At 40.3% G+C, this 20,629-nt stretch overlaps 1 protein-coding gene across 1 annotated transcript in view; it reads left to right on the top strand.

Annotated features, from left to right (window-relative positions):
- LRGUK (leucine rich repeats and guanylate kinase domain containing) overlaps nucleotides 1-20,629 on the top strand; it is a 52,563-nt gene that overhangs the window by 18,855 nt on the left and 13,079 nt on the right. Inside the window, exons 11-17 of the mRNA XM_064442302.1 lie at nucleotides 2,672-2,791; nucleotides 5,949-6,045; nucleotides 7,186-7,299; nucleotides 12,139-12,340; nucleotides 13,374-13,487; nucleotides 16,881-17,038; nucleotides 19,807-19,895. Coding sequence (XP_064298372.1) covers nucleotides 2,672-2,791; nucleotides 5,949-6,045; nucleotides 7,186-7,299; nucleotides 12,139-12,340; nucleotides 13,374-13,487; nucleotides 16,881-17,038; nucleotides 19,807-19,895 — 894 coding nt within the window. The remainder of the gene's footprint in view (nucleotides 1-2,671; nucleotides 2,792-5,948; nucleotides 6,046-7,185; nucleotides 7,300-12,138; nucleotides 12,341-13,373; nucleotides 13,488-16,880; nucleotides 17,039-19,806; nucleotides 19,896-20,629) is intronic.

Below are 20,629 nucleotides of genomic sequence, written 5' to 3'. Positions count from 1 at the left end.
CTTTAATTACATGGCAACACACACTGAACAATATCACATGTAGTTTTCCCCTGCTATAAACGCATGTGACATTTAAAAAGGTAGCTTGATCACAGTTATAACTGCTACATGGGGAGCAGAAATTTAATAACAGAGGGCTCTCAAGTCTATTGGGCAAGTACATGGTGAGACTTGGTATCTGGCTATTGAGGATAAATTCGTTCAGAGAAGAACTAGAGCATGGTTATTTTTAACAATGAAGGTAATTAACCATTGGAAAAATTTACCAAGGGTACCAAGAATTCTCCACAACTGGAACGTTTTTAATTAAAATATGCTCTAACGGAACCTCAGGTTTCAGGCTTGAAACAAGAACTGACTCAGGGAAATCCTGTTGCCAGTGTGATGAGGGGAGTCTGAGTCGCTGATCACAGGCATCCCTTCTGGCCTTGAAATCTATTAATCTCGCACAGAGTGTATTACTGTACTTGCCAAAGACAAAGAAAGTTGAAAGATGCACCTTAAATGAGCCAAGGGGTCTTTGCAAGCTATGCTTACAAGTTGTAGAAAACCCAAAACTTTCAGTTTACCTTTTGAGAACCTGTAAGTGGTGATGTAATGAAAGGTGGAAGCACGGAAATGTTCTCATGTTCTTCTGATGAAATAATAAATCCAAGGATTTTGAAGATATGAGGAATTTGAGCAATGGGAATTTATTTAAGGGAATTTGAATTCCAAGTATAATCATGTCAGGTAACGATATATTTTATCATTACCAGATATAACACTTCCTTGTAAAAGAAAAGATTAGAGAGGACTTCCGCAATTTGCAAGCATGTAACAGGTTCTGTGCATGCAGGAGGAATATATTAAAACTATGTTGAAGGTAAGGGTTCTGCCTTCACAGACCTGCCTTGACATCGTTATTCACAAAGGGCATGGCCTCGAGCAAGAATACGAGCCTTTCTGCTCCATTTTGATAAATTCTGAATCTCGAGTCACTGAGGTGTTTCATGGAAATCCCATCTTTGAAACGGCTCATTTATAATAATGCACTTGTAGCATCCACCGCTGTCACAAATAGCTCCTGGGATCATGTTGTCTTAAACTGGTCTTTTCCTTACCACAAATGTCAGAAAAGAGAAAGACAGTCTGAACAGCTCAAACAGTCAAGAGAGGAGGAAGACAGTTCCTGAACTGAACAGACTGTCACAACCTAACAGATTCAGATAGGGTTTTTAAAATTTATTTTTTACTTTCTCCAGTATTTTTAATGTATTGGGCTAATAAGCTTGTTGTGCTAATGTTGTCTAATGTTTTGTAAGTGTCACCAACCGGCACAGTAAGTAAAAATCCTTAAATCTCCCAAGGTTTCTGCTACTGTCTTGCCTTAAAATAGCCTAGTGGATGGAACACTGAGCCAGGGTCTGGGTCCATTTCACGGTTTAGTAACAGCTCGTATGTACGGACTCGAGCCAGTCTCTTAATTTATTAGGTGTATCTGTTATTTCTTCTGTGAGAACAGTACTCCACAGGAGAATTAGGAGACTGAATTGCATTATTATCTTAGTGTTTCTGAAGCATAAAGTCCCATTATATGCATATAATCTGGTAGAAAATAGAGCTGGTTTGCTGAACCTAAAATAAGAGTAAAGCCATTACTTTGAAATCTCTTCCCTCCATGCTTGTGTTGGATGGTTACCATTACTTCTTTCAGAGTTATTTACTTGTAAGAAAAAAGCAAAATATACTCTGTTTTCAGGAATTTGTGTTCACCTGTTTTAAATCACATTAAATGGAAGCTTAACACACATCAGTGGTTTTCTTCCACTTTAAAATTAAGTTTCATTAAAGGTATTTATTAGTTAAAAATAAGTGGGTTTGAAATTATTTCAACTATTTCTGACATATTATCAAGTGGCATAATCTTAAGATCTGGCTGAGATTTAAAAATGAGGGTCCAAAGTGTCATTCCGTTTTTAGCTGTCTAAATAAATTGCTGGACACTCGAAAGTGCAGAAATGCTATTCATTCTAGTATTTACAGCTCGAAGAGGAAATCTAAGGATCTACCCATCTACTCAGCAAGGAGAAAATGGAGGGCTTTGTGTTTCTGCAGTACTTTGGGTTCTATTATTGTAGTGTTATTTGTGTTCGATGGAGTCTAAGGATCTTAGTGTTTTCCATTGTACTGAATTGAAGAGTTCTTTACAAATTTCCACCTTCATCTGACAAGGCCACAGAAGTCAGCAAGATTACACGCAGGACTGTGTAAAGGTTTGTAGGATTGAGTCCAAGTTCATGCTAAGCTGCTTATCCTGATCATTAAAATATTACCATCTCTGAGATAGACTTGGGAAGCTCTTAAACAAACCCCAGCAACACTGTAACTGCAGAGGGAGCTTTAGAAAAAGGCTATAAATTGGAAAAGATTATAGTAGACGTAACATTATTCCTTTTGCAAAAGAGACCCAGGGGTCTTTAATGCAGTATTTTGTGCTATTTTTATGTTTAGAGCATATCAAACCGAGCACACGCTTCTGGTTTTTTGTCTACGCTGTGAACAATGTGAATAGTGTGATAGATGAGGTTAGTTGAAGTGATGATAAAGTCTCTGCAGAAGCTTTAGACAAAGGTTGCTGAAGATGTCATTTGTAGATAATGTAATGGCTCCTTGTTTTCCTTTCTTGTAGCACTTTGCCTAGTCTTGATGCTCCCTACCCCATGCTGGTATTCGTTGGCCCTCTAGCCTGTGGTAAGAGAGAGCTTACTCATAAGATCTGCAGACAGTTCAACAATTTCTTCAGATACGGGTAAGTTTGCTCCATAAGTTTGCAAGAATATCGAGTGATCAAGGCTAGAATTGCTTCTGGTTTGTTTTTCTTTTTTAAAGAAGTTAACAACCAATAAATGTTCATTGCTATGCATTTTGTCTCTTCCCAGGGCTTGATTGCCTGAAGTCATCAAATACTTCCTTAAAAGAAAAGCTATTTAAATCATCATGTTCTTTTCAAAGGTGAACAGCAAACAAACAAACAAAAATGTGTAATTTAGTGCTCCTTTTATTGATCTGTTCTATCTATGCTCACTAACGCCCCTCAACCTAAACATCTGTTTAGATAAGTATGCATTTCTCTTAAGTTTTGTAATGTACCTGCATATAAACACATTAGCATGCATGTGCAGGCTGCATCCAGAAGCTAGGAAAGGAAGCAAGTGCAATCGCTGGACCAGTTTATTATTCTGTGAGTAGTGTTATCAAAGCAAATGGCACCTTTCAGACTTCACCACCTGCTGGGAGGACTAATTCTCCCTATCTGAAAGACCTGAGTTATGATCCTTACCGCCTTGGGCTCCCTGTGCATTAAGTGGAGAGAAACTATCTCTTAACAAGGGACATTCAGCCTTTGTGAATCACTTCCCTGAGGTATCTACCTATTTGCAGTGCGCAGTAGATAAGAAGTCTGGCTCAGTTAGATCACCACTATCTGTTGCCTGAGATTAGGTGGTGCAAGCTGTTCCTTTTGTCCACCCAGTCCATTCTTCACAGTACCTAACTTTCACAGAAATGCTCCGAGGGCTGGAGCCCCTCTGCTGCGAGGCCGGGCTGGGAGAGCTGGGGTTGTTCAGCCTGGGGAAGAGAAGGCTGCGGGGGGACATTATTGCGGACACCCAGTGCTTAAAGGGGGGCTGTGGGAAGGATGGGGGTGACATCTTTAGCAAGATCTGCTGTGACAGGACAAGGGGTGATGGCTTTAAACTAAAGGAGGGGAGATTCAGACTAGAGATAAGGAAGAATTTTTTACACTGAGGGTGGTGAGACCCTGGCCCAGGTTGCCCAGAGAGGTGGGAGATGCCCCATCCCTGGAAACATCCAAGGTCAGGACGGGGCTCTGAGCAACCTGATCTAGTTGAAGATGTCCCTGCTCACTGCAGGGGGGTTGGACTAGATGACCTCTAAAAGTCCCTTCCAACCCAAGACATTCTATATTTCACAGGTCCCACAGCACACACTGTTCAGCACTGGTCTGTATTCCTGTTATGTTATCTCCTCTATTTTCTCAATGTTTTCATTACATGAACGTATCCATTCATTTTTACCCAGACTTGGCCACAGTTTCCCATGCACAGCTTTTGCCGCAGTAGGGCCTGGGTCTATATTTGTGCACTCTTAGGCACTGAAGTGGTGAGCTGCAAGAAAGGGACGACGGCAACCTGCATGTGAGAATGATTCCTCAGAGTTCTCAGCATCACAGGACCATGCTCTGCTTGTCGATGTGATGTCTAGTAGTAGCCGCCTTCCCTAAGGCTTCTTCACTCCACGGTGAAGTCTGCTCTGTACTCAGATTATAGCCACTTGCTAGATTAGATCATTAAACTGGCAAGTTGATAGGACATTTTAAGAAAGGATCTGTGAAGCTTATGTGACTGGAAAAACGATCTTTTGCCTTTCTTTAAAGCAACTACTATGTTTTGAAAGACTAGATTGGAAATTATAAACTAATTGAATACCAATGGAAATTTTCCCAGCGCTATGTGGTTTTTTTAAGAGCATTGTTTTTACACTGTGTATTTTATTTTCTGTAAGTTCTATGCATGAGGGGAAAAAAAAAAAGAGAGACAGAATCTCAGCAGAGCAGAAAATTGCAGCCATAAAGCAAAGTTGTATTTTAATTATTCAGTGGAGATTTAAGCAATTTTATGGCTTACACTTTAAATTTCAAACATTCCACTCATTAAAAATGTATTTCATGCAAGATACACTGGCAGTTTGAATGTAAACATGGCCTTGCAATTAAAAAGGGTTGTAATGTTTAAAAGTGCTTCAAAAAACAAAGTGAAATTAGACCCTCAAACCATCTGGCTAGTGCTCAGGAATGACCTTTAAAGCTGGATGCGTTCATAATATCTTAAAGAGAATCAGGCCTTTGAAGTGAAATTTTACGCAGTCCATGTGTCGCGCACCGTTCCCATTTGCCACAGCTTGCTGATAAAAAAAAAAAAAGCGGCACCCTCTAATGCCGTGATAGTTGAGATCTGTCAAGCTCTGCATTACAGACCAAACTTCTCAATGGTTTATACCTCAGCTACCTTGAATAAATGAACAGAAGTGTCCTGGTAGGAGGTATTCTAGTAGGTGGTATATTTTTTTGTCATGTTTTTCAGGACAACCTAGCAGAAGTCAAAGAGTTAAAATGTCATCGGTGTGAATCAATGCCAAACCTCCACATCACACTTTTGTTCCTGTTATCCTACGATGTAGAAAATAAAAACAAAACCAAAGCAGAAGCAAGTAGCAAAATATACTTTCCTAAGATAGAACATGACCTGCTGCATCCTTTAATCTAAAATTGCTACTTGCGTTGACTTAACTGGGTTTTTTGGGTTTGTTTGGGTTTATTTTAGTGTTTCATTCTGGTAGTAAGCTCATGTATCTGAGGTCCATCCTATTGTCCTTACGTGGTGGCAGGCAATTACTTTTCCTGCCTTGTATCCCACTTATCTCCCTAGTTTCAGGATTGTTTCTCCCTTTACTATTAGGGGGTCTGTTTAAAGATTGGTCTTTATACCTCTTTCTTAACCTCACAGTTCAGCCTAACTCCTAGTCTCCTTTTCCATATTTAGGATTCTACTTTATATCATCCCCAAGCTGACATAACTGGAAATAAATGGTTTCATCATTTCTGTGTTACAGGGTGCTGTGACAGCTTCAGTTCAGGCTACCCTGGGTTGGGGGGGGATTTATAGCCAAAATGTAATGTTACATTTAAACTTTTTTTTTTATTTATGGGTTAATCTTTCAATATGCGGCATTAACAGTGTGATTTGCACCTCTTTATATTTCTCATATTTCTTCTCTTCTTAAAAATAAAATGATTTGTAGTATTCTCCCTTTCCCCCCCTCCTATTCCATAGCTGCTTCTATGATTGAAAACAGGTTATTTCTTTATTATACCATATATCTCCCAGTCCCTGTCACACTACCAGAGCAGCTTACTTTGGTGAAGAAAACAGACTTGACTACTATTTCGTTTCTCAAGAAGCATTTGACAAAATGGTGAACACAGTAAGTACCTGACTAGTATCCTATTAGGCCTATTCCCTACACCAGAGTGAACTCAACGTCTCTGTCTAGGTCTGATTTTCTTGTATTAAGTTTGTGTCTCTGTGTGTGCATGCTTATTCACTTAGAGTTATGTGGCTTACATTCATACACAGAAACCAGAAATGTGTTGTGTATTTGTGCTGTCTTGTATTCTGTTTGCATACATGGAAACCATTAAACGGGCATAATGGTCAGTAGGAATCTTTAAACAGTAGTATAATAAAAACTTATAATATACTTATAATATTAAACTTAAATATACAAATATCTACTGTGTGTGTAGGAAAGAAAAACTGAAATAGCTGCCATCTTTTTTTCTTTCCAAAATCTTCCAGCAACCCTGAGGGAATACAGACTTTTAAAGTTGAGCAAATTCACCCTAAAGGCATTGTGTTTCTCTCTGAAGGCAGTGTGCCTCCAGCTACTGCTTCTGATGTCTTTTGCTGCCTGCAATAATACTTTGGCTTAAAAAGCCACAACAGAGCTCATTATTTGTTCGTACACAAACAGGGGAGCCAACACAGTCTTAAGCAACTGATCTGGTCCTTAATGATAACTCTCATTAATCAAGTAGTTTAATTTTAAAATAATATAATCTGCTTACATCTCTCTAGACATACTACTGGGAACCAAATTTTCAGTTGTCAGCTTTTAACTTTGAAATTTCTTGGCCAATTACACATTCTCCTTGCAGATTTGTTTCTGTCCTCTCTTTTCTTTGCTGTCTCCTATTTTATATGGCGCGGCCATATGGTTTGATGTAACGTCAAAAGAAGGATGCCCCTTGCTTTAGATCTTGCTTTCTTTACAGTGTGAATGAATTACCAATGAAAGCTGTAACCTGTCAGCAGCTTGTTTTCAAGACACTGGTGTTTTATTATCCATGAACAATGCAGAAGCCCGTACCCTGCAGGACTGGTGATGTGCTTTTCCCTGCAAATTTTGTGCCCCCATTGGCCTCATTATCACTGATGATTTAGGCAGGGAGAAACTTTGTAGGGGGAGAAAGCAAGGAAGTCCAGCGAGGTTATGCTCCTTTAAGAAAATAGTTTTCCCTTAAAATCTTTCCTTTGTCATTATACTCGCTCTTTTGAATTTCAGGGGAAGTTTATAGCAACCTTTAAATACAGTGGCTTTTACTACGGACTTGGAAGAGACACTGTAGAATCAATTGCCAGAGAGGGTCTTGCAACCTGTGTTCACTTAGAAATAGAGGTAAGAATTACTTATTGCCTAACTGTTTTTGAATAAGTTGGTCTGTGAGAACTGTCCTGAGGAGGAATTAATGCAGTTTGACTAAGGTTTGCTAGCCACTTAGTGACACAAGAGACATCCTATGGCCTTCTGACCAGCCTACAGCTGCTGCTGCTCCTGCATTTGAACTAGTTGTGTGGGCTGCATTACCGTCACTGGAGATGTAGTTGTGCAGATGAACCGCATTTTTAACTCCACTACCTGTGTCAAGTAGCTCTCCATTGTCTATATATACGCCACACCTCTCCCTTTATAGGCACCCACATTTAGACAGATGCCTTCTGCTGGCTTCTTAAAATTCCCTGGCCTATTTTTTTCTGTCTTCAGCAGCCTCATATCCCCACCACATCACCAGTACTTTCCATTACGCTATCCTCAGCTTTTCAACCATGTGCTTTCCACCCATCTGTAGTTTATAGAGGGACTAGGCTAGATCTGCACACCTACTGATCACCCCTAAAAGAATGCCATGCTTCTCCTTTGTTGGTGAAGCAATGGAGGATGCATGCAGGCCTGAGGCAATATTTTGGCCAGAACTATTAAAAGATGCAATCTCTTTGAGGGATTACTTTACCCTTTCGGAGGTTTGTTAGGTGCACGTGCACAGATGGCAGAATCTCAGAAGTCTTGCTGCGTTACGAAACTAGGTCGCAAACCAAGTGTCAAAACCTACCTATTGGAATCCCAAAAGAATAACTTTTTAGCTAATTTTCTAATTATGTACTTCTCATTATCTTAGATCAAGATTTACTAGCTGGGGGTTAGGGTGATAAAAAGGAAGGGCATGCTACATTTTCTTCCAAATTCTTTCTACAAAATAAGCTCCATCTTTACGAGCTTCCAAAATGAGAGACTCTACCGAGTGCCCAGAATACTGAGAGCTGCTGGGTTTCACTGTGTTTGTAGGGCTCAGCTATACCTCTGGGGGATTACTACAAGTTCACAGGCACTATTACACTCCATGATATTTGGGAAAAAAATAATAGGTATAAAAAAGAATTGTGGGAGACTGCAGTGGTAACATAGGATCCTAAGTTGTGTATCCAGAGTTAGGGGAATGACTAGGGAGATTTGAGCGAAAATTGATAGTAAATCTAATTAATTTTAGGGTGATTATTTTGTTTGTGAAACTGATGATCGAAAAACTAGTTTTCAGTTAAGAACCTTAGTGCTCATAAGAAGTTTTAGTCCTCTGGCCCAAATAAATCCATAAACGTTTACTAGCTTGCATATAAACATACAAATAACAGAATAGCAGCACGTCAGTGCTAAAAAATTAGTAGTTCCTTGCTCAAATGGTTCACAATTTAATGCTGCAATCCTGCTTTTAAGTGCCTATTACTTGACTGATATTAAACAGCAAATTAATAGCTTAATCTCTGTGTAGTTCCACTTCCTTTTTCCTCAGTCTTGTGAGGACTGCGAATCGCCCTCAGTCTCCTCTGAGTGCAATAGGCATTGAGTGTGTGTGTTGCCTTGCCAGACAGACCCTAAATTTACAAAGGAAGAAAAATAGGAGAAGATTAAATACGATGGAATGGGGTGCCTTTTAAAGCTGTCAATTCTTCACAAAGTAGGTGTGTTACCAAAGAATTTAGGAGAAAGGACTTAATGGAACGTCATGTTTATTCATAAGGAGGTTAACCCAGAGACATAGACAGTGACCATAACTTTTACCGGCTATTGGCAAAGATGCTGTCATGGACAGACAGCTAAGAAACTCCTTTGTCACTGAAGTTTCAAGATCATGTAGTAATTATGCATAGTCTTGTATCACTGTGGACTCTGCTAGCCCATGAGAAACAATAATGGTGAGTTATGTATCTGGATGGAAGTTATCGAAGTCCATTATCTTCTGCGAGGCTCATAACAAAAGTGATTTAGCACTATTAAAAGAAATTTTAATTATGGTTTGTGGGCTGGGACTAGAAATTTAGAGCTGTTCATTCCCTTTAATCTTGAGTATATCTTTCACTGATAAAGGAGACTGACACAAATTTAAAGTTAAATCTTGCTGAGTCTTCACTTCCAGTTGGTGAAGCTGCTGCGATTCTGACACACAGTTACATGTCGGAGCAAGCACATTTGCTGTGCTTTCCCTTTCCTTGTGTAGCCACCAATACCTGCAGAGCAATTGAAGGAGCTGCACGTTCCAACCAAGGGTCTAGTGGCGGAGTGGGTAATGCGTCTCACTGTGCTTCCAGAAATATCAGCACACCTTGTCTCCTGCCAAAGACCGCTCTCTGTTGTGCTTGTTGCTGGTTATCCAGTCATCCAGGCTGGGGAGTCAAAGGAAGTAGGATGTAATCTAGTCACATCTTTTTTATAAACCCATGCTGTTAAACTGAAAAAATGGAGGTGCTTTAGCTATGTTAAATGAATGGACATCTTCAGCTCAGGTAGTCCTTCGATCTCGCTTGACCTCATAAGCAAATTCAGGAAACTCAAATTTTACTCCTTTTTTTTTTTATTATTTTCCAAATATCGCTTTGGTTTCAAACTCTCAACTCCTGTATTTTCCCATTCTTTATTTTAAGGTCACTTTCCTTATACTCTCTTTATTTCATATTAGACAGTCACTCATCCTATTGTCTCTGTACAAAAAAATTTATTGGGCACACCAGAAGCTTTCTATATTTCTTCCTTCTTTCTCCTCTGCACACATCCCAGGCTATTGATCGCATATATAAAAGTAAAGCCAAGAATTTATTGTTAGTATGATGGAAATTTTACCTTTCTAATTTAAGAATCATTATTAGTCTAGGTCTAATTATTACATTGAGGCCAACCATAAACCCAGCGCTGCCAAGCCCACCTCTAAACCATGCCCTGAAGTGCCACATCTACATCTCTGGGGGATGGTGGCTCCCCCACCTCTCTGGGCAGCCTGTGCCAGGGCTTGACAACCCTTTTGGTGAAGAAATATTTCCTAATCTCCGATCTAAACCTCCCCTGACGCAGCTTGAGGCCGTTTCCTCTCGTCCCATCACTGGTGACTTGGGAGCAGAGACCAGCCCCCCCCTCACTCCAGCCCCTCTCAGGCAGCTGCAGAGAGCGAGAAGGGCTCCCCTCAGCCCCCTCTTCTCCAGGCTAAACCCCCCCAGCCCCCTCAGCCGCCCCCCAGCACACTTGTGCTCCAGACCCTGCCCCAGCCCCGCTGCCCTTCTCTGGACACGCTCCAGCCCCTCCAGGCCCTTCTTGTCCCGAGGGGCCCAAACCTGAGCCCAGCATTCGAGGTGGGGCCTCCCCAGGGCCGAGCACAGGGGCCCCATCCCTGCCCGGCTCCTGCTGGCCACGCTATTCTTGATACATTATATATAGTGCTTTTTACATATGTTAGATACTATTTCTTCTTGTTAACCCCTAGCTCCAGCCCTTCAGTTTTTTTAACTGACCATTATTGAGATGTTTATAGTTGTGAGGTGTCTAGTGTTAAGACTGTGCCCTGTCTCTTATCATCCCGTGCCTGTATTCGTCTACATTGTGTCCTGTGTTTCCACTTCTCAAGGTCTTTGCTATTGTGCCAGGCCTGTATTTATCTATACTGCGTTATCCTGTTGAGTTGTAAACGCCTCATTCTACCTGGAACAGCTGTTTGTTACTGCTACCCATATAAAACTATGGTTGTATTGCACAAAGATAAACAAAGGTAAAACAATTAGATATAGACACCTGGTCAACAAGAGAAATTGCTGTCAGGGCTGAACCAAGTAAAACAAAGTTACAGCCAAGTCAAGAAACGTTCAGAGGGAGCAGGACAAGCCGCAGTCCTCAGGTCTCGAAAACTCAGTGCAAATCTTACGGCAATGGCAATACTGTATTGCAAGGCTACGTGGTTACAATAGTCTGTTTTATATGTAGATATAGAGAAAAGATTCTTCAAAGTATGAGTTGGTGCAAAGGAGAGCTATCGACAATTCAGGTTTGGTACCATTACCTGCATCATCTAGAAAGACCTTGTCTTTAAGTCCTACATGCAGACAGGTCTCCTTTTTCAGATGCAGCTGAAATGATTATAGGTGCTTGCAGTCTTCAGCTGTCAATTAGTGCCGACCAGAGCCGTTGTCCTTACAGCAGAGTTGATGCAAGGCACATGTAAATTTTTCCTAGTCTGCTCTACTAAAAGTCCTGTTCAAGATCATTTATCGATGATTAAAATGGTTCAAGTTAAGACGGCTGACTACGGTGTAACAGATGAAGGACGTGCACGTCGTATCTCTGCTGGGGAGTGGGTAACGTTGCAAGCTGCTTCAGCAAAATAAATATGCCTGTGTCTTGATGACGTTGCACACTTTTACCTAGAAAAATATAGCAGCTGAGGAGACAATTGTCAGTTTGTTCACAGGGGAAAGCTAAGGGCCAAGGTGGTGATGCAGAGAAGTTGTGCCATGTGTCAGTACGATAGTGCGAGTCAGCGATACGCACATTTAGAATAGCTAAGGCCTGATGTAATAGAGAGGATGGAAAAGAAGGGAAAACGATTAACTGGTGAGTATGAGAAGTGTGATGCTTTAAATCACTGTGGAATTTAACTAAAAAGATTCTTTCAAAAGTGTTAGAATCAAGTTATAGTGTTCTTATAACACTTTCCACATGTAGCTTTAGGGCACTTCACCTTAAACTTGACTATTTTGTAAGGTTGGATGCTAGATCTTGAGACCTGTAGATTGGATACAGGTTTCCAGTACTGCTTTCATGGTAATTTCTGATAAATACAGAGTTGTCCTAAACTCAGCTACAAGTTCAATAGGCAGTCAGTTTCAGGAACGAAATATTGCGTTTCTCTGCTTCATTTTAAAGGGTGTGCGTAGCTTGAAAAATACCTACTTTAAACCCAGATATATCCTGTTAGTACCAATGAACAAAGAAAAATATGAGGGACATCTGCGGAGGAAAGGATTATTCAGCAGGCCAGAGATTGAAGAGGCAGTCTCCAGAGTGGACACGTACATCAAAATAAGTCAGGATTTTCCAGGATTCTTTGATGCAGTAGTTAACACAGGTAAGTTAATCCCTTTCATGCTATAAATCTGACGTGTAATGTTACACCAAGAGATGGACTGAAACTGCTGTGCAAACAAAGCCACTGGCAAATATTAAACTAAGGACGACAAATGGTTTGATGTTTAGCATAACAGTTTAAACTGTCCCCTAACTGATTATCCCAGTTAATTCTTGTCCCAGGAAGCCGAAATCTCTGGAGATCTGTCAGGGCTGAATTACTCTGCTATGTCCAAGCTGTGCTTTAAGCCCATCTCGAAAGTGAAGCAACTATTGAACTCAGCAGCACACTTCTTATGTATTGTCTCCTATGAGAATGTTAAACTGATCTGTGTTAATTGTCTGTTGGTTTCTGGGCAGAGTTCAGAGGTGCTTTTGATCTAACAGACCTAATTATCTCTGGGCAGGATAGGCTTTTTTCAAGGGTTGAAATGACAGCTGATGTGCAGCCTGGCGACGTCTCACTGTGAAGAGGGAGACTGCTGCAAAGCTTTTCTTTGTAGGACTCAGACTTAGTAACGTGCTCAAGTTCCCCAACCTGAAACAAGGAATGTGAGATATTTCATTAAAACAAATGTTCGCTTCTTGATATTTAGGAATTGAGGGTAGCAGGTGAAGGAGAAGAATCCCAGTTCGTTCTGTCTCTTCCCTTTTGTGGAGGTGATTTTTGTGGTTCACAACAGTGATGGTGAAATATATCATTGTGGTATGAGATATTGTATTTGTAGTTATTGTCAAGGGCATATGGGGCTTACAATTTAAATGTAGCGTTAAAGAAATAAAACATGGTAAACCAAAATGCAGAAGGAGAATATTTAGGTGAGTGCGGAAACTGAGATGAATTTCAGAGTATTTCCTTGAATGTGCTATTCATGTAGATGAAGGTTTTTCTCCCAAAGAGATGAGCTGGAAAAGTTAAGAATGCATTTCTGTGTCAAACTTCTGTGATCTGTAACTTCGTACTGATGAAAGCTTGTTTTTTTTTCATTATGTATCATTGTTCTCCACCATAAAATGCATCTCCCTTTCTGCAGATGAATTGGATGAGGCATTCACAGAGCTGAGTTTCCTCGTAAAGGCATACCTGGGTTTGGAGCCACCTGCAGTTTTTGGTAGCGTTCAGGACTTGAATAGCAGAGCAGGAGCAGGTACTGTGTCTGAGCACGCGCTACTACTGTCTTTATCACTAGAGTATTCCTACTTATTTGTTACAAGAATTGAAATCTGTGACTGATGCAACCTGTGAGACTGCTTGTCTCTGAAAACTCCACATGCTGGGTCTCCTGGGCTGATTCCTCCCTGGGATCGGAATCTTTAAGTGAGATCTTTCCAAGTACTTCACATCACTATGTGCCCCAAGGCAATAATATGCAGAAAGTGAATTGCCTGCCTCTTCTGAGGATGCTTTTGGGCTGAGGATCTCCCATTCATTCCAGATGAATCACAAGCGAGATACATGTCCGTGGCTGAGAGATTTGTGCCTATCAAACTGTTGAGCAACAAGAAAATGGTATGGCCTTGAGACCTTACTTTACTCTCCTCCCCAGGATAGCCAGAAGCATGAAGAGGTATATGAAAACCAGGATAGTAAGATGAGTGAAGGCAACTTATCAATTCACTCCAAGTGCTTTTGGGGCTACCCACTGTGGGGTAAACCCAAATGATCGGTGGTGTACTTCATGGAAGCCTTTCAGCCTTTGAATGGCTAAGGCTGGAGCCTCACGATCACTTCCAGCTAATCCGAGTGTATGCTGCCGCAAAAAGTAGTCATGCCCAACTTACTTCTTCTGCCAATGTGTTTCTAGTCTGCTCATTGCTCTCATACTTCTGATTGTGCAGTCATTTGTAATCTGGGTCAGGGAATGGTTCCATCCAAAAACTCACCTCAGGAAAAAGCCCAGCAACTCTCAGACAGATCGATTCCTCGATCAGCCTCATCATGCAGCTGTAGAATTGGCTCAAGGAGGAAAGGGTAGGGGAGAAGAGCTTCATGGCTGCCTGTGGAGGAAGAAAGGAGGACTACTCTTGTCAGAGGCAGCAAAACTAAGATTAGCTTAACATGTTGTAAGAACTCAGCTGTGACCCTTGAATTTAATCCAGACAGGGCAGGTTACCAGCTGGGATGAAAGCAGAATATGATCTCTAAAATACTGGAGAAAAAGAAATAAGCAACAGACATTATGGTAGTGAGATGTTGGACAACATGGTCTAACAAGAAGCTCATTTATATGTACTCTGTCCTCTAAGTGCATGGTTTATGGCTGTCTTGGTTAAATCCATTGCAACAGGAGGGTTAATAAGTTTCCTAAGTAACACAGAGCCAATATTCATGACCTTCTGTGTGGCTCAGAAGGCTGCAAATAAAAGTAGCTGAAGGGAGGGCAAAAATATCTGAAATGTTAATGAAGGATAGTGTAAAATTCATCAGTTCATCATTTCAAGTAATTCCGTATCCTGGAAGAATTAATAAATACTGATTTCCCAGTGGACAAGAAAAAAAGCTTCTACACATATTGTGGCATCTCAGTGCCAGAGCAGTGGGGACCTTTTTGAAGAATCTTATTTAATCTTAAACTTCATTTTCATTTCCAGAGCTTCCATGTTTGTTTGAAGTGAGAAAGACGACTTCCTTGCCTGGTTTACTATAATATTGTTGCTTATTTGTCTTAAAAAACACTGGAGACCTTTTGTCCTGAGAAGCAGCAAAACCCACCAAACCTTAACGAGATTATCAGGAAAGAATTAAAATGGGGAGGATTAAAAAGAAAAGCTTTTTATATAATCATGATATTTTTGAAGACATATACATACGTATCTGAAGTTCCTTTAAAGGACTTTGTATTCCTCAGCAGTTATGAGTTCTTTCAGTGAGTGACTTGTCACTAGTTACAGAAACTTCATTAGTAGTACTAGATTTTGGTAATTCTGCTGTCCATAAAGTAACTTCTAAATTTACTATGCACCATTAAATTCATTTAGAGCTTCATTTATAGGTATTTAAATAAATTTAACTATCCTATTTCTAGAGATCAGCTCTTCTTATGGACTGTGTGAAATAATTTATTTTAAAAAACTTGCCCCAAGGTTGTCTTTAATATGGACATTTTTAGTAAGATAGTAGCAGGGGGAAGATTGGCTGTGTGAGATTATGATAGGCTGTTAATTCTTTTTTTAATGAACTGCTGTGGAAGATCTTTTGCTCATCTATAGAGTAAAAGTACTGGGAGAAAATAGATAAGTTATTCTTTTTAAAAACTTTTTATAGCAGGAGTATAATACCTTTCAGAGCTGAGAGTGCTTTGTACCTGCATTAGCAGCTTTCATCCACAGAACTCAGTACTTTACAACTATTAATTCTCTCTCACAGCAGTCCTGTGGGGTATGGGTTATTATTTGTATTTTACAAATGGGGAAAGGGACATTTATGCCCAAGACTGATTATCTGTGATGGTGGGTGCCAGCAATCCCACTGAAGTCTCGGCAGTGTGAAGGTCTGCACCTCTGAAGGTTAGGCTCTATACTTAGCGTCGAAGCGAGTAGTTTACTGTGCCTGAAACAGAACCCCCCAATCTCAAGTCTCATCTCCTCTGTTCTTAACACCAGATCATCTGGCAGCTACAAACCAGCAGTATACAACGGCTATGCTGAGAGTCATCTGAAGACTCCTGAAACTTTTTGACAAAGGCGTATACTAAGAAAAACAGCCGTATTTAGTATATGAACATACATAGGGATGGCATGTATCTTTGCCTTTCATCCACCACCTTTGTATGTGACTTCTTGGGTTGCGAGCTCTTGTGCTTTGATATGACACGCAATGCAATCAAACCTTTCTTAGGACTGGATTTCTGCAAAGACTGCCACGTGCCGATAGTTATAAGAATTTCTCTGTGACTTTATTTCATATTTAGATACCATTTTATAGGCAGAATAAACCCCAGTTTAGAGAGTTTTCAAATTTGAAAAAAAATGGTTTTGGAAAAAGTTAGTTGTGTCTTCAGCTTTCTGGCTTACGGTCACGTTTGATTCCTTGCAATACAGCGGTGGTGCAAGTCTTTGGATTTCTGTTCACAGAAATTCCGATAAGTAGTAGAAGAGAAGGTGCCTCTCTCCAACTCCCCATGACATCCTAAGAGCTCTGAGAAGGTTAAAACTTCTAAGTAGGTAGGCTGTAATTAGCTTAGAGATCATAACGGTGGTGCATATCAGAGCATCTATAACAAAATGAGCGCGTTTCCACACGGTGAAGCACCTCTTCCTCACTGTAGGGGTGGGGTTTTTTGGATTTTTCATAATTTTCATGTGCCTGACTATTCAGGGGGGATAAACTTGTTATATCTGTGAAGTACCTGGGAGGTTTAAAAGCTTTTTGGGGACTGCGTACTTTATATCTTTTATAACTTTCACAGTTCTCTCTTGCGAATCCAGAATTGTTCCAAAAGCCAGCCGACGATAGTTGCAAATTACTAGTTTCTTTCTGCTTGTTGTAAGCAAAGTCGTGCTCAGAATATTTTTGTTGAGAAGTGTCTTTTCCATGCCAGGTTCAAGAATACGTCTCTTACAAGAGCAAAGATTATCACCTGGTGGAGCAATTACAGGAACTACTCGGTCTTCATCTGTCAATGAGTTCTTGGACCCCTCTGCCAAAAAATATCCAGGAGGCATCTCGGAGAAACTGGCTGCACAACTGGGCTCTGTGGTAAGTGGCATCTACTCCCCTTAGACAGAAATAAGTTATATGCAAAAAATACATGTAGGTCAGACCTTTCTTTCTCCAGAGAAAATTGACGCCTGTTCTGTGGCTGTCTTTCATTTCAACAATATTTACCAGTTCCCCAGAGTTAAAGGCAGATTGATGAGAATGAGGCAGGTAAACTCAGCTGAAAGGACAAGCTGTCGTTTCTGCTCAATTTGACACCAGAATAAATCTGTTGACTGTAATTGATTTCATCCAATTCTGTACTGGTATAAGGGAGCTGAATATCATCTCTCAGTTCTGCGAGATATGGAAGTACCCTGTTCAGAGAAAATAGTTAGATGCAGTTAATAGGACGATGAAGATTACTTATGAATGCCATTCTGTGGCAGTGGAAAAACTCTTTCAGCTGAGCCTTTCAGAGTGTATGCTAGTGATAACTGCCAGAGATCAAATTTAAGCACATTTTTCACCTTCTTTTACTTTTTCAATCAACGGATTCAACAATGTGCTTGGATTTCAAATAACCTTTTGCAACTTCGGCTTCATCTCTTTTTTTTTTTTTTTTTAACTTCTCCTTAATAGTCCTTTCCCTAAAGGCATTCATTCTCCTTGCAGGCAGTGGGGGAGTTGGCGCTGTGAAGCAGATGCGTCTAATGCTCTTTTTATATGACAACGACAGGAGAAAGAGCAAAAGAAAAATGAAAGCTTTAAACTTTGTTCCATTCCAGGGTGATGATGTCATTATGATGAATGATGGCTTGGCAGGCATGACTTGCTGTACAATTTTGCCACTATCTCTATATTTATAACTACCTCTGATGTTTAGAATTAGTGCTGTAGATGGAGCAAAGTAACAGACCCCCCCTGCACCCTTTTCCCAGGCTTTAAAAAAGGCTTTCTTAGGTGTGGAGAAAGGAACGACTGTAAAATGGCTGATATAAATAGGGAACCTCCCAGCTTTCAGTCTTCTCTAAATGAAATACCTCTTTTCAAACCATGCAGAATTAAAAAAAATTGCCACAAGTGTTGTTTATTTTCATGTTTCTTTCATCCAAAGGCTTGTTAGTTTAATGTGAGAGAAGCCGGGATATTTCTTACCTTGGTGGCACTCTGCCATCACTCCTACCCCACCAATTTATTTTTCTCACTTTTTAGGTCATCTTTTTTATGTTTTGTTTTGAAAGTTTACTTTTTGTCAAGTCAGGGAGAAGTGGTTTATGATGAAGGAGGCTATCATTTACCTTGGGTTTAACTTACTTAGTGGCCGCAAGGTTCTCTTTCTTATTAGTCTCCTTGTTCAGTGCTGGTAAATACCTTTTCATTATTTACTACAGTAAGTTTCCAATATATTTTTACATGCGGAGGAAGCTTTAGAGCATCAGCTGAAGTGTCAATGTAGTAAAACATTCAAGGTTGAACACAGATGCCTCTTAGACCATATTTAATGAGAAGAATATAAATACGCCTGTGGCCCTAAAGTAAAATTTTGTCTAAACTGTTACATTTGGGACTGCAAATGATTTCTGTGCTTTTGGCATCCAAATAACATGCTGTCACTGCAGTAACCACAGTCCATTGCCATCATGTAGAATTGGAAAATAAAAAATAGGAAGAAATTAATGTGAATTATCCACAAGCAAAACAAGAAGCAGGATCTGCTGCTCAGGGAAGGACAGTAGATCTGATTCCTTGCAGCCTTATCCCTTGTGAGCATGCCAGCCCTGCACTAATTTTGTAGGGCTGTAATTAACTATACAAGGTATGAACAGAAAGGTTCATACCTGTAATCCACACAGAAAAAGGGTCACAATTATATCTTTACCAAAGGAAAGCAAAACAAACCACAAGCTCAGTGAGCATCTAAGCATCTTACTTAGCATAAATAGTAGAGGAAAGTGAAGGAATTCATAATACTCATAATGTGAGCTTTCAGCAGATTAACTATATTCTCTTTCATTGCTCATACTATGACAAAACACTTCGGTGCAAGACATGTGATTTAGCTATTAAACCGATAACTATCAATGGCTATCAGCTGATAACAACTCAGGATTTAATAACTTGGCTCTGTGCTTCACATTTCATTTTTTTAAGCGCACTGTAGCGCTGCGTTTGTCTGACCTGAGAAATTACATTGTCCTACAGCACATGTTAATTAACGCGCCCTTAAAACTCAGGACCACATTTTCCAGTCTGCTGAGATCATAATGTGCTTATTGTGCACAGTCATTTTAACTAACTGAAATGTGCAAAAGGTAATTCCTTCTCTGAGGGGGAATATTGGTTGATACATAAATGGTAAGGGAGCTTTTCTGCATTGCTGGAGCAAAGAGACAGTGTATTTAAGATGTAGCAGAAGCAAATTCTTCTGTATTCAGCCCTGTGCGGGTGGAAAGAAGCTTAAGACAACAGCACAGCTAGAATTATCCATGCTCTAATATGTTGGGAGGTTGGGATGCATCAAAAGTTGTTCTCTGCAGATCCTGCTACAACCTGGCACATTTTGACTACTATGAAGCGGCAGAGCTTCACTGGAGATGAGGATCTTCGTTTTTCAAAGCCAGCAAGATTTCAGACCAAAATTTGGTTTGTGTAGATCAGTGAATCATATTTAGTGCCTTGTTAGTTATAATATAGCTCTGCTCTTTTCCCAGAATATATAAACTCATACACTCTAGCGTCTTAGCAAAAGATGAATATCACAGCCAATTAAATTACCGTATAAACTTTTTAGTTACTGTATAAACTTGGTCATATTTCTTTATCAGGAAGAAGCTTCTCTCCAAAGGCGGCGTTCTGCAGCGCGTCAGGCTCTGTCAGGGAAGGCACCTGGCGCATATGTCCGGCTGTTTCAAAGGTAATGCAGGGTGGTTTCAGCCAAGTCCTTTGCAATAAAGTGAAAAATGCCTGTTTAAGGTTTCTTCTCCACTCCTTTTAAGGATGAATGATTAGAAACTGTCAGGCATTGCAAATCTCGGAGACAACTCTTCTTCCTATCACTTTTAAATCTAGCCCTGCAAATATATCACGTACCGCCTGTCTTTCGACTTGGGACTGCAGCAGTCCCGAAATGTATACTGAAAATGTATGAGGCAGAGCCATCCACAAGTAACTTGTCTAAAATTATGAAATTATTATATGCTGCTTCTCTGAGAGAGCAGAAAAGGATCATTTTTTCTGGCAGCTCACAGTCTCCAGCATGTTTTTAGCACTACTAGTAATTAGCATTGGAAAGCCATGGCCACGCTCAGCGCAAGGTTGTTTGCTGCAGTACATCTTCTGTGCATCTCTCTGTTTAAAGCAGAATTTCCGAAAGGTGACTCCACTTCCTAACTCTTTTTTTATGTTTTAGAAAATGGATCGGATCCTGTCTTGACTCTCTTCCTTTTTCCTCATAGTCACAGCCCTGCAAAAATGGTGTTAAAAGTCTATAAATCTCAAAGTGCCTTCTTTCATTGATCTTTTGTGGCACTCCTGCCTTCCCCTGGTGTAAATCTGCCTAAGCTGAATTCTTCTTGGCTTGCTTTTCCTACCTGCCATGAAACGGCTCGCAGTGTTGACATTTAAAGTATCGCATAGGCCTCTACATCA

Source organism: Phalacrocorax carbo, chromosome 1, assembly GCF_963921805.1.
Source record: "Phalacrocorax carbo chromosome 1, bPhaCar2.1, whole genome shotgun sequence".
Taxonomy (NCBI): Eukaryota; Metazoa; Chordata; class Aves; order Suliformes; family Phalacrocoracidae; genus Phalacrocorax; species Phalacrocorax carbo.
The sequence above is the reverse complement of the archived record's forward strand: the minus strand, read 5'-3'. Positions and strand labels throughout refer to the sequence as shown.